Genomic DNA, 14986 nt, shown 5'->3' on the forward strand with positions numbered 1-14986 from the left:
AAAACATCTTTTGTGAACCTAGCGATCCTTAGTTAATTAATGTCAGAAAAGGTAATAAAATAATATTAATTATAACAGATATGTTGAATCAGATATAATCAAACAAGTTCGTAGGTTAATTGAAATAATTACATTGAAACGGAATTTTTCATATTCCAGTGCCACACACTCTGAATAGATTTATATTTGTTCTTGAAATTAGATTTAAAAACCCACAGGCAGTATGCAAGTTCAAAACATTGTGTACGAATATTCATAATTTTCAAATTAAGGATTTTCCTACAAAGCTAAAATAATAATCTCTATTAAAACAAAACATAAGAGGAATTTGAAGTTTTAAGGTGAAAATATGATTGGCACAAAAAATCACATATGAAAAACTCTTCAGGTAAGTATAAAAAATATTACTGAAACATTCTAACACAAACAGGTTTTCATTACATGTTTGAATTGAAGCCATCAGTGAAATCTCAAATATGAGCAATTTGAATCTCAAAAGGTATTTTCAATGCATTTTTTCATGAAAACATACATTTATAGTCAGGGCTTCCAGGAGAAGATCATACTTGCTCATCCTAAATATAAAATTACTACTACTTGGCTACAACTCATGTTTCTATATATTAAAAGTACCTACAATTACAGCTGGTGGGGTATTTTCAGTGAAATGCTAATTTGAAAATGGTATGTATTATAGAAGCAAACCTGTTTCAATAATCTTCCAATAAAACATATGAGGGATTCAGTCGGAAAAAAAAATGACCTGAAAAGTAAACTTATACTGTGACTCTAGACTAGTTTTCCTCCATCTCTCCTACTGAGCCATTGAAGACTCTAAATATTTAATTGTAGAGTCCTGTCCAGTGGGTCAAACTGGGGCTGAGGACTCCAAGATTTTCCAGGATATATGGTGCAGAAATTAAAAGCCCATAGGACTCTCAGAGCTTCCAGGCTATTGTGTGACATACTATGTAAAATGGACTCCTAACAGCCCTTGGCTGTCAGTTGTGTATCAGTCCACTAAGGTCACAGCTCAGTCAAGAGCTTGAACTGTGGGCTACCAGGACCATATCACAAAATAAATACACTTAAAATGTATTGGGAGGAGAGAGACTCTTCTCTTTGAAATTTAAAACACTCTCTCTCATTCTGAAGTTATTAAATATTCATCTTTGGTATTAAAAAATTTCCTTCGTTACCATAAGTTCAAAAGCAGCATTTGTTGTATTTAATATTTTATCTGTTTAAAAAGCTACTTACACATATATTCTGGGCAAATTTCAGACTCCAGACATGGAGGTTTGACTTTGCTGATTCAGAGGACATCACTTTAACAGTGATAAAGCAAAGGAATTGCCAATTAGGATATAAACTTATTCTTTATCCTTTGCACATGTGCATAGAAAGTAGAAATAAAATAGGGGAAAGAGCTAAAAATCTTGGAGTTTAAAATAGAAATCTCTATTCAAATACTACTTGATGATGGTAAAACAGAAGCCCTGTAAGCGACAGAATACCCCATGCTGTTGTTACTCAGTCGGCCTGTGACTCAAACTGGGTTGTTCCATTTTCAGCTTACAATAAATGCAACAGTCTTATTATAATTCTTTCACTGAAACATCCACCCAGATTTTACTGACACACTCTTTCAGTTGCTGAGCCATTCTACCAGCTGAGACAGCCACCTACTCAAGTTCTGAACGCAGTCCAATAAATTTAACCACTTAGGAAATTAAGTGAAAAAGTCATTACACTCAAAATTTTCTTTCTTGAAACAGATGTGCCATTTTTCCATAAATCTGTATTTTTATCATAACAAACACAAGCTTCATTTTATGACACTTATGTATAGGAATTCAAGTCATGCTTTGATCAAATTCTAAAAATAGACTTTTTTTTTTTTGCTTTTCTTCTAGCTGGGGCCAAGCAATGTGCTAAGCATTTCCTTCTGGTAGGAAATCTCCAACAAGTTTGCCTCTTTATTTTTAGGCTATGCAGAAAACCAGATGTTTATTTAATTAAATCCACTCCCATACATTGCCTTCAGAGATTCTGTTGTCGTTGGGAATCCTCTAAAATATTGCTAGCTCTTGTGAATGCTCTGGAATTCATATCGTTTCAAGGACTAAACCTATTTTACGTTTCAAAAGGATGAGCATATTGAGACAGGGTAATTTTGCCAGACTAGGCACCCTGTAGTTGCCATAGGATAACACCAAACCTAACCAGCTAAACCACCACAAACACCACGTAACCCTACTGAAAATATACTTTTTTTAAGGACAATTTCAGAGTTCGAATGCAGGAGAACTCTAAAATTAAATCTGGCAAAAATCAATGGTGGAAGGAAATTAGTGTGCAGAGGTTCACAGAACACATTTTGAGAGCAGAAAGAATAGGTCTATGTATCTTACATGTTTCTGTTCACACTGTTATCTTTGTTTGTTAACATATTTTCAACCGTGAAATATTTACTACTCTATGTCTTACTAAGGAGTCAGAAGAAACTTAACACAGGAGAATTGATTCTCTTTTTGGAAACAGAGGTTTGAGAACAGTCAGTTCTTACGTAACCTTTCCCTACTGATGTTAGACGCGATTCTGCTACTCTAGACATAGTGCTACACTAACGATAGCACAAGACTAGTGTTCAAGACAGAACGTTTCTCTCTAAATTGATACATTGCATTAAACAAGTTTTCTTAAATTAGGTTCTTGAGTTGCTCCATTTTCAAAATAACAGCTATGCTACTGTATGCAAAGAAATATTAAAAGATTATAGCAAGAGTTCCAAAATTTTTAAGTTAAGCTTTTACCCTCTGTCCAGTCATGAACCCACTTATCTTTTTCTATTTGTGATGAGGTTTCAATAAACAAGCTATGCAACGGACTGCAAATGTACAGTATTCATATAACTACAGAAAACTTGTATCAAATTCCTGCATTCTTTCTATTAAGCACAAAGTAGAAGGGATGCCAAAACACTTTTACTTGATTGTTTGTGTTCATTAAGATGCATATGGGAAATATCTTTAACATTCAAGGTGCTGAAAGCACGTATAAGAATTTCAATCAGTATAAAAGTAGATGAGTTTATTGAAAAGATGAAAATAATAGAAAGAATAGAGTCAGCGATATGTCACAAGGATTTAGTAAGTTTCTCTTGCCATGAAATGTTTAGTAATACAAGCATTTAACTTGCTAGTGCTTCTACCATGAAAGTTGTTGCACAAGCACACCTAATGCATTTTCATGTCTATGTGTATTAATCTGTCCAAACAATAGCTGATGACAGCAAGCTCAAGCTAATTACAGAAAAAATTGTGTTTTTACTTAGTCTAAACAAGCTGCCCTTGAATATTTTCTTCTTTTGGAAAGTGTAAGGTCAACTAGACCTCTCAATTATAACACGTAGAGCTTTACTTTATCTAAGTAGTCTTTCTTTTTCCAAAATCCTGCAAACAATATCATAGCACAAGTACACTATGTCATTCATCATTTGTATTTATCTGCTCTTTTTTTTTTTGAGACTGATGATTACACCCAAACGAGAACGATTTGTCTGAATACAGACCAGCAACTATAAAAATTCTGTATGTGCTAAGATTCCTTCTATCGAGGCACTGTGAATTGTTGTGGGGTGTGCTGTATCAGTACTGAAGCAAAGGAGTCTGAAAAATATTGTGCCTGGAACTCTGGCATAAGAGGAATTCTTCTGCTCTACATTATACCTACCCCAATTAGAGAAATGGAAGACTTAGGTTTTTTAAATTCTGCTGCACAGTAAAGGAAAAATACCCTAAATAATACATTTCAAATCCCACAGCGCAGTCAAAAAACATGAAGAATTTTGACTAAAGTAGGACTAGCTGCTTAATCCACGTTTAAAATGAATCAAATCTTCCAATACTCCTCAATTAACAACAAACCAAAAGTTTGCACAAGTCTACAATCAGGAAACTTCATCTGGAGCAAAAGAGGAAATAATGCTACAGTGTCATGGATGGAATTTTGGGTGGTTCTTTGCTCAGAATAATTTTAACGCTCCTTTAAGAACATGGCTTGTTCCAGCTGAGCCCTTCTGGAAGGCAGGGGGAGACAATCTTCTGCTGGAGATGTACAGGGCATGCTTAGGAAGAGCAGGTTCAAGAAACAGCAGGTGTAGTAAGCAGGAGGAGTACAACATAAAATTGGAAACCTACAGCACAAGGATAGAGGACACGGAAACAGAAAGGGAAATTTCTGGGGGACCAGTAGATACTGTACAAAACTTGCTGCCACTGAGAAAGCACTGCCTAGCATCAGAGACCCACCACCACAGAAACAAGGGCGAGAGAAAAGATCTGTGTATAAAACTGTTTTTGACTTCTGCCATTTTAACCTATTACTATGCATATCTAATTGATTAGGCATATTTAGTTGATTATTCTAGTCAATACTCTAATTTTTAAAGTCTTCAGTCTTTTGGAGGAACTCTGTCAGATGAAGCTCAGACAGGTCCCTCTCAAACCTCTGTCCGATTCCCGGTTCGACCAAACTCCCTAACCCTTTCTTCTCTCCCTGCTATATGAAGGTAATCTCCTTCTAAATAGCAGAAAGATCAGGTCTCAAGCTTAGTAGACTATGTACAACCAATATATTTTTCTTGGTACCTTCTCCAGCCAGTACGCCTTCTATAAAGCAGAAAAATCATTGTCTATCCGTATCAGCTGTCCTTACCTCCCCACATCTAAGATTAGGATGGGATTTGGCAGCAGAGCTTTGGAGATTGTACTAGCCATCGTTTTAGAATGAGAAACACATGATCCTCTTACTATCAAGTTTGTCAGCCCACAAGCTGGTCACAAATCTTGCAGCTAGCGGTCAAGTTGTTAATAATTGGCAGGTAGCCAGTGTAGGTGATTAACTGAAGGTCTACTACTGTTAGAGAATAATCAAATATTTTTGCAAATTGAAAAAACGTTCTTAAGCAAGTATTTAAGGAAATAAAATCTGAGAGCAGCAGTCAGATTGTGATTCATATGCACGTATGCGTGCACATGTGTGCACACAGAACATTGACTATTTGCATCAATGTATAAGTCAAACACTAAATATTTGGTATCTTTCCTGGAAGTCCACTATTCTACCTAGCAGTGTTCAGTAACAGATAACGCCATTTATATAGTCGTTTATTGAGTAGATCTTAAATAAAAGCTGTGATTTCACAGAAGGATTCAGGAGGTCCCAGTACCTCAGCATCACAAAAGCAGTGTAATAGACCCCTCTTGAAAATTTCATACTTGTGAAATTATATTACTCCCTCCTCAACATACAAAGCAACACATCTCCTGTTACCTCCCATCCTTCAACATGAGACTGCCATTCTTCTAAAAACTCTAATTTTTCCATTTGTCTCTTGGCCTCATTTATGTTGGAGCAGACAGCTTTCATGGCTTGGAGGGCTTCCATTAATGCTGCATAGTCACTGTGTTTCCTTGGAGTCCGCTTCAGTAACTCCTGTATAGACATGTAAAAAAAGAAATCTGTCTTTGATCTCTAAATATACATTACAGGACGCTTAAACTGACTGCGATACAAAACCAAAGAGTCAATAGACTTTTTTACTAGGTGGAAAAGTAGTAGAGCCTCCACTATTGCATCCTAGTAAAACTTGAAGAAATAAGTAACAATAAAAATAAATGCTACTTAGAAAAAAGTTTGTATTTCAGCTACTTTTCTCCCCCCAAAAAGATGTTTCTTCATGTTGAGCTTTGGCTGTTTCCATATTCCATGGGATGGAACTGTTCAACAAAGACAATTCCACTTAAAAAATACTCCCATTGTTTTACTGATGTCAAAATTGACACCATCCTTTCCTGCAACTCAGGACAAAAAACATATTTCTTTAACTCCACACTACTGTTCAATGTAGTATAATATATCAGAGCAGTGAACAATAGTTTAGGTGACTCATTGATTTTGGATGATGACTGCTAATGGTAGCCACACTAAAAAAAAAAGAAGGTGGGAGTTGCCAGTATGCATATAAAGCCACCCTCAGTTTCCCATCTCAAACTGTCGACTAGCCATTTACAGCTGGATTGATTAAGGACAACCTTCAGTGTATATCCTGACTACAGAATGTGTATCCAAATACATTCTCTCTGGAGCCATAGCTAAAAGCCTTAACACACCTTGTATTTAAATTTATTTTACATACAATTAATTTCAATGTATCCCTACTGTAATTCACTAGTCAATTTCCTTTGTTTTGTTTGTAGATTCTCCATTCAACAAATAGAATATAAAAATAATTTTTCAATAGGCCAAGGGAACTGTAAAAGCAGAGTTGTGGGATGACTCAAACCTCATTGCAGTTACTATATTTTGTCTTTAAAAAAAATCTTTATTTTAATATGTTTATTTTAATTTTGTATGTCAGTGCAATGAAATGCAGATGCCTCATAGCTGGCAAAGTTTCACATCTAAATTCACATATGTATTATAAAAAATAACTGTCCAATAATCAGGTTTCAAGTAACTTTTAAAGCAGAATCTCTTCCTGCTTTTTCCTCAACACTTTAAACAATAAACAATACTAAATCCAAATCTGTTAAGTACAAGTTTATTTTAAATAAATACTTTCCTGATGATTCTATAATTTCCTAACATAAGAAAATTTTAATAACTCAGAAGTTGGAATATCTAATGCTTATCAGCACATTAACATCATTTATTAAGTTTTAAGCTATAATAAGACAAGAAAGGCAAAAACATACAAATACAAAAATGCATAGAATCACCTACAGTATTACTCCAAAATGTTTCTCATGTATCATTTTTGTAAATATTTTTCACTTATATTTTGCTACTGTTAACTTAGAATCAGCAAAGCACAGCATGTTGGTAACATCTCTGCAATCCAAAGCATTTAAGCAAGCGCATGGTCAAATCCAACTTAAATAAGCCTCATTAAACTCACTTAAATGGCTGGCTTCCTTTCAACAATAAAGAGGAAACCTTATTATTCGATTTAAAAAGGAGCTGATAATTTTCACCCAGCCAAACTCCTTGGTCTTTTTAATATTGCCACTGCCTTTAATGAGAGCAAGTCTGGGTCCAATATTTAATAAAGAGATTATTCACTGTGTAAAGAGATTTTTCCTGCAGTTCTGAAATATGCTTAGCAACAAGTTTTATATACCAAATATAAAGTTTTAGATAACAAACTCATAGTACCTTCAAAAGAAGGGGATACTTGCATATTCTCTGTATCGGCGTTACTAGATACCCCTCCAATGGCACATCTGTGTTCTTACGTCCTCCAAGCAGCATGCAATTCTAGAGCGCAAACAATTTCAAAAATTACTAAAAATCCTGAGAAAATTACACTTTCTCAAATCATGAGTTCTGTATGAGTTAAGATAGGAATGCATCACTTTTCCTTAATCTCTAGTAGACAGCAAGTTTCTAAAATATAAGCAATTGCCATTAAAAATATCAGAAATAAAGGCAAGGGCATATGCACACAGAAATATTGGCTAACCTATACATAAATTACATATGCATCTATTAAATATATGATGAGGCAGGTTTGCACAACTGTCACAAGAATGGGCTTGGACACACACGCAGGCAGGTATAATATCACACAGAACAGGGAAGCCGTAATGCAGTTATGCAGGCATTTTTTCCCCAAGGCTACTCTATTCATCCAGGCTGACTAAGAGATTAGCCTTTTCTTTTTATGCTGATCATAAAATACAATAAAGAAAATGCTGAAAATACACTTCCATATTTCAACAAACAAAAATAAAAAGAACTCAGGGTGATCAGACAGAGAAGGCAGAGTTGCTGAATGCCTCCTTTGCTTCAGTCTTCACTGCTAAGGCCAGCCCTCAGGAATCCCAGACCCTGGGGACAAGACAGAAAATCTGGAGAAAGGAAGACTTTCCCTTGGTTGAGGAGGATCAGGTTAGAGATCATTTGGGCAAACCTGACAGCCACAAATCCATGGGCCCCGATGGGATGCACCCACGAGTGCTGAGGGAGCTGGCGGATGTTATCGCTAGGCCACTCTCCATCATCTTGGAAAGGTCAGGGAGATCAGGAGAGGTGCCTGAGGACTGGAAGAAAGCCAGCGTCACTCCAGTCTTCAAAAAGGGCAAGAAGGAAGAGCCAGGAAACTAAGGCCTGTCAGCCTCACCTCCATCCCTGGGGAGGTGATGGAACAGCTCATCCTGGAGGTCCTCACTAAGCGTGTGGAGGACAAGGTGGTGATGAGGAGTGGTCAACATGGATTCACCAAAGGGAAATCATGCTTGACCAATCTCATAGCCTTCTATGATGGGATGACTGGCTGGGTAGATGAAGGCAGAGCAGTGGATGTTATCTGCCTGGACTTCAGCAGGGCTTTGGACACTGTCTCCCATCACAGCCTCCTAGGCAAGCTCAGGAAGTGTGGGTTGGATGAGTGGACAGTGAGGTGGATTGAGAAGTGGCTGGATGGCCGAGCCCAGAGGGTTGTGGCCAGTGGCACAGAGTCTAGTTGGAGGCCTGTAGGTAGTGGTCCTAGGTCCAGTCTTGTTCAATGTATTCATCAATGACCTGGAGGAAGGGACAGAGTGCGCCCTCAGCAAGTTTGCTGATGATACTAAACTGGGGGGAGTGGCTGACACACCAGAAGGCTGTGCTGCCATTCAGAGGGACCTAGACAAGCTGGAGAGATGAACGGAGAGGAACCTCCTGAAGTTCAACAAAGGCAAGGGCAGGGTCCTGCACCTGGGGAGGAATAACCCCCTGCAGCAGTACAGGCTGGGGGTTGACCTGCTGGAAAGCAGCTCTGCAGAGAAGGACCTGGGAGTCCTGGTGGACACCAAGTTGACCAAGAGCCAGCAATGTGCCCTTGTGGCCTGGAAGGCCAGCGGTGTCCTGGGGTGCATTAGGCAGAGTGTTGCCAGCAGGTGGAGGGAGGTGATCCTGCCCCTCTCCTCAGCCCTGGGGAGGCCTCCCCTGGAGTACTGTGTCCAGTGCTGGGCTCCCCAGTACAAGAGAGACATGGCACTCCTGGAGAGAGTGCAGCGGAGGGCTACGAAGATGATGAGGGGACTGGAGCATCTGTCCTGTGAGGAAAGGCTGAGGGAGCTGGGCCTGTTCAGTCTGGAGAAGAGAAGACTGAGAAGGGGTCTGATCAATGTGTCCAAGTATGTGAAGGGAGGGTGTCAAGAGGATGGGGCCAGACTCTTGTCCGTGGTGCCCAGCAACAGGACCAGAGGCAGTGGGCACAAACTGAAGCACAGGAAGTTCCGTCTGAACCTGAGGAGAAACTTCTTGACTGTGAGGTTGACAGAGCACTGGCACAGGTTGCCCAGAGAGGTTGTGGAGTCTCCTTCTCTGGAGTTATCCAAAACCCGCCTGTGCAATGTGCTCTAGAAGACCTTGCTTGAGCAGGGGGGTGGGACTAAATGATCTCCAGAGGTCCCTTCCAACCTCAACCGTTCTGTGATTCTATGTGATTCTGTGATCGTCACAGGTGCTATTGGTTCCAAAGGTGCGTTAGAGACACTAAGTAGCACTAAAAGTGGTTGGACAGGTTTGAACATGACCATCCTAACATACATAAAGCCTTTTGTTCATATACTTCCACACTAAAAAAGTGATGCGCACTCAATAAAATATCTTTAGTCATGAACTAAAGAGTATATGAGTTTTGACAACACATCTACTCATGGAAGCCAAGAATATATGCAATATTTGCTGATAGCATCCACAGAAAAAACAGTTGAGAGAGAGCAAAACGAATAAGAGCTACTTGAGATAATCAAGTATGCAAGAGACATCACAGCAAATATTTGAAAATGCTGGAATTCAAGTGTAAGTACATACAGACCTACAGTAAAGATGGAAATTATTTTATGGAGAGATCAGAAGGAATTGTGATGCAATGGTATGAGATGACCTAAAGCTTCAAAGAGCAAGATGTCTAAACTGAGAACGCTAAACAAAAGCAGTTTAACACAGCTAGACAGTATGTTGACACAGGCCACAAATCAGGACACAGATATATTGTTGATGGAACAAGGGCAACACAATTGTGTGGCTGTTCCCCTTATCACATAACTCACAACACATATGCCCAACAACCAGTGCTACTACGCGGACCTGCATGCCTACCCTTAAATCTGTGCTTTGTATTCCTGATCAGCTCCTGGCTTATCCTAAATTAGGTCCTTTATCCCAAAGGATCTCACTTTAACAGCCAAACTCAAAAAGGTTTTCTGAAAAGGACTGACCAACAAGATAATGGCAATGTAGACTATAGGTTTATATAATGTTTGTCTTTATGCTTAGGGGTTTTAAGGCCTGGTTTCAACTCCCTATTATTTATAGATAATCACAACTCTGTAATGACCTAAACCATTCTGTCTGGCTATAAAGCTTCTATTTTACTTTCAAGCTGAACAGTCTGACCTCCTATTCTCTAGGTTAGACTGCTGCAGCTTATCCTACAGATATGTCCTGAATCTGTAAGAAATCCAAGGCAGACGTGGAACCAGAGGGCTGCATGTCCCCAGGAGTACACAACACTGATACATCACGAACTGCTGTAACTGCACTCTGCCTTCCTTTCTCATAAAACAAGTTCTTTGCAGTCTTTCTCAGGAATATTTCACTTTTTGTCTCGGCAGACAGCGTCCACCCCTTCTTCCTGAATCTAGCCATGCTACTTGTGCTTTCCTGATAGTGTCTTTTGCTTAAATCCACTCTTAGTTGCAAAATACTTCAATTAGATTTGATCATTCTCATGCTTGATATCATATCTGAAGGCACCTTCTCAGACATCTAAGTTCTAGTGCAATATGCCATACATTTCAAAACTGACTTTGTTATCACAGGATGTCACAAAGGAAAATACAAAAGCCAATCGATACTGAATTTTTCTTTTAATAAATAATGTTAACTATTGAGAAATTCTGTATTTAGACAGAAACTGGTTTTGTTGTGGGAAAATCATGAGGACGGTCATACTTCGCATTTTAAAACCTCCTTAATAGGCTTGTAAAATGAAAGACCAACTGTGTAGCTATTTCTTTGACCTCAGATTAAGCCAGTGTCTAAGATCAGGATGCCTCTAGCAAAATATTTTTTCCATTTGGCACAGCCATAGTTACTGTATCAGAATGCAGACAGTCTTCTCAGACGTTCTGAGCAGAACAAAGGACAGTCTTTTCTACCCCTACCCCTTCCCTACCCCTCCTCATGTATCTTATCCTATTCTTTTTTTTCTTTCTACAGCCACTGCTGAATTTACACCCTTGTCTTTTGGCCAGCAAGCTCAAGGCACACTGCCTAATGCCATTTTATGCATAGATCCAGACTTAGCAGTGAAAATGCAATGTCCCCATCCCCTTCCTCTAGCAGTATTACCCCCAAGTGAAACTGCCCTCTAACCACTTGCAGGTTTGCTCGTAGTTGTTACATGGTAGAGTAGATAATGCTAACAGTTCACTGCCCAGTCAAATAATACTAAGTTAGAATACCAGCTCAAAATATATTTACCAAAAGAAAAGTCCGCACTGTTCTTATTTTGTTAAGGTCAAGCAGAACTTTCTGTGCCTTCTCATGGTTACTGCAGTATTCATCATAGATACGGAATTTCTCTTTCTGCAGAAACAAAGAAATACCTTATTCTTGTCATTTTGATCTTTTTTAAATAAACAAAACATGGAATGCGCTTTTGAAGGCTGAATAACTGATAGAGTCTTCATTCTGGAAGGTCAGCTCCTCTTCCTTCATTTATTTTTGTAGGTCCAGCACTTTTTGTATTTTTTATTTCTTCTTTTAATTAGAATTATAAAGTTGAACAGTCTGGAAATATCACTTGAGGATTTGCTGAAAATTTTCAGAGGCTGGACTATCACAAAAATATAGGATGAAAAAACACAAAGAAAATGCACTAGTTCCATATTTGCAGACATCATTACCTGTTGTGCATGCACAAACACTTGTTTACAAATGTGATCCACACCTCTGCAGAGTCAAGAACTGTTGTCACTCCACTTCTGTAAGTCTTTTCCACTAATCATTAACAATTTTCTCCTCCGTAACAAATAAACATAGATTTAGCAAACAAATGCCACTCTAAGCACAGAGACCAATGAAACCTAGACCTTTTCTTAAGCCCAGGATGGAAAACAGACTAATCGGTCCTCACTTTGCAGAGGTTTGTAACAATGATATCCTTGTGCTCAAATAGGAAAAATAACGCTGCTACGAAATAACTGCTACAGGACATACAAACATACTGGAGGTGTAAGCAATAAAATATCTTCACAGTCAAGAGCCATAGAGGCCAACACAATTCTTTCCTAAATATTCATTTTTGTGTAGAATCAAAAGGGACCAAACCTAAGTCTACTATTATTGTCCCTGTCTCATACTTGTCTTTTCCTAGTTCCGCCAGCTCACATAGTGGCACCAGAAAGCATCCCCCATGCTCTACGACTCTCTATGTCAGTTTTGCCTGGCATCCACTTCTAAAGCATGTCACCCAGCAGGGACTTACACCGAAAGGAGCTTCGGTGAAAGACACAACCCTTGGCCCCAGCAGGTGCCATGGCCCCTGCCCATCCCAAGGCCACAGTTACACTGCTGTAGGACTCAGCATTCCCTTACCCGCCCCTGCATTTTTTTTTTGGCAATGACAATAAACAGGAAATGACCTTAAAGTACCCTAAATTATGCAATCGAGACACAATTTGTCCTCATGACTTTATAACTCGCCACCATGTCACTAATTAATAAAAACAGTCAAAAAGTAAAAACAGTGAAATATAAGGCTTGAATAAAAGATAGCATACATAATGAAGAAAGCAAGTTCCCACTTCATGCTGCGCATTAGGTTCTGGTTGCAAGCATTCCTCCACCAGAGACAGGAAATTTTTGTGAACTGCAAGGATATCTTCGATATTTGAAAACAACATCTGTAAAAGAATAAAGCATACATAAATAAAACAATAGATACAAGAGAAAAGAAGTAAACAATTAGAACACTAACCTTAACTGTCTCTTCTGTGACATTTTTATCCACTTTGGCTGTCGCACACTGGATCATTCGGTGAAGGAAAGCCTGCACAAGACGAGTAAACAAGGAAACAGTTATTTCAGGAGGATTAGAACAGCTTTTGGCACTTTATGCTTGTAATTTGCTTCCCAACTTTCTTACTCGTTGAATATAGAAGCTTGTTAAAATATTATTCTGAATCTCAGACAAATATTTTACTTATAAAGCATCTACTAGCTCTGTTATCCTAAAATGATATAAAATCCTGTCTACACAGAGTGTGAAAAGAGCTAAACGGTGCAATATTAATAGAACTCAAAAACTGAACATTCTCTGAAGGACAATTTCAACCCTGCACTCATATTACAATCAGGCAAGAGTAAAATGAGTCTTCTTCAAAATCTAGCTCTAGCACTTTGAAATTTCCTACAAGAAAAGCAGAAATGAGCCCTTAATTTCTGAATCAAAACTAGTCTTGAGATACTAATAAGAAGTGCAACATTTACTAGAGCAACCACAGGCAAGATTTCTGATGTATTAACAATCAAATCTACTGTAAAGTAAATTGGCTTAAAGAACTGTCAGCTGCACCTGGTTTTGCTTAATGAAAATGTTCAGTCTCCATCCCCAACAATCCCATCTTTGGGATCAAATCAGAAATTAGTAATACCATTAATGAAATACCAAAGCAGTACATTTGCTTATATTTCACTTTTAAGAACTGGAAATAACAAGAAGAAGATATATACAGTAAGAGTGATTTCCAAATGAAATAAATCACATTTCACATAACAAGGTTATCATTAATTTTTACAAATTTATTTCTTTACAAATGACTAGGGTACATTCTGAAAATATCTACATACTGAAGACTAAAATCTTACATCGCTAATTCTTAACATGGACATGCATATTCTTTAGCCATCAAAACCTGGCAGCACAGTTGCACAAACGTCATTTATTTCATAACCATTTAGCTCCAAGTCATTGTGTATTGTATATAGTACACAAACTCATCTAAATTCTGGTGTGGTGCAAAATCCACAAAAGAGGCAATAAATAACCCCTGTTTGGAAGGATAGCACTCACAGCATCCCTTTTTTCTCTCTGCTAGGACTTAAACATTTTCATTCTCAAGCAGTGTTCTTTTCACTGCTGAAAAGGACTACGCAACTAGGAACATTTTTTGTGTGTGCATGCGACTGAAGAGACAAATCTAGTTATACAAGACATAAACAGAATTAGGTTTGGAATATTGCCAGAATGTTGAAACGTTTCACATCATTTTCTACAGTCTTTAAAAATCTTTTTTTCCCTGACTACTTGCGCTTTCCTCCTAATTTTTTATTGATGTTAAAAAAAATCCATTAATTCATTTATAGCAGTTAATTGAAGGTAGACTTTGGCCCTTTATTCCCTTCCTCACCATGAAGATCCACACGGGGCAAATGCATATTTTTGTGTGGGTCAGCTATATACTGCATAGCCAATCCCATGTAGAGTGAAAGCCTATTTAGCTGTGTGACTCTCAATTTTTGTTTTGAGACACTATTTTCACTAAACCACCTGACACCATTAGATACATTTTAGAACTGAAAGTTGGCAAAAAATGACATGAAAATGTGTTTTCTAAAATGCATGTCTGTTGCTACTATCTCTCATCTTTCTCTGTTCATGTTATTTCCCCACAGAACAAACACACTGCTCATCAGTGTTTATGTTTTCCCAGAATATCATCATTTCCTGTAATGCTGAAGGAAGGTGAGTATTCAGCTGGCTGAATGCAAAACTGAGAAAATTATCTGGGAGCTGAGACATTAGTTATTCTTGACTGATTCAAGATACTAGCCAAGAGTCATATGGTCAAAGAGCATATATCAACTGCAATAAACAGATTCCCATTCATCCAAACAACACTGCCCCAGATCTCACGTCTGCAGA

The 14986-nt window shown here is 38.1% G+C and overlaps 1 protein-coding gene across 2 annotated transcripts in view; it reads right to left on the reverse strand.

Moving 5' to 3' along the window:
• Nucleotides 1–14986, reverse strand: part of PREX2 (phosphatidylinositol-3,4,5-trisphosphate dependent Rac exchange factor 2) — a 187571-nt gene that overhangs the window by 127227 nt on the left and 45358 nt on the right. For both annotated transcript variants that reach the window (XM_068932558.1, XM_068932559.1), the window contains 5 exons: nt 13040–13111; nt 12843–12965; nt 11542–11646; nt 7222–7323; nt 5338–5499 (listed from right to left, as the gene is read on the reverse strand). In XM_068932558.1, coding sequence (XP_068788659.1) covers nt 5338–5499; nt 7222–7323; nt 11542–11646; nt 12843–12965; nt 13040–13111 — 564 coding nt within the window. The remainder of the gene's footprint in view (nt 1–5337; nt 5500–7221; nt 7324–11541; nt 11647–12842; nt 12966–13039; nt 13112–14986) is intronic.

Source organism: Struthio camelus, chromosome 2, assembly GCF_040807025.1.
Source record: "Struthio camelus isolate bStrCam1 chromosome 2, bStrCam1.hap1, whole genome shotgun sequence".
NCBI classification, from domain to species: domain Eukaryota; kingdom Metazoa; phylum Chordata; class Aves; order Struthioniformes; family Struthionidae; genus Struthio; species Struthio camelus.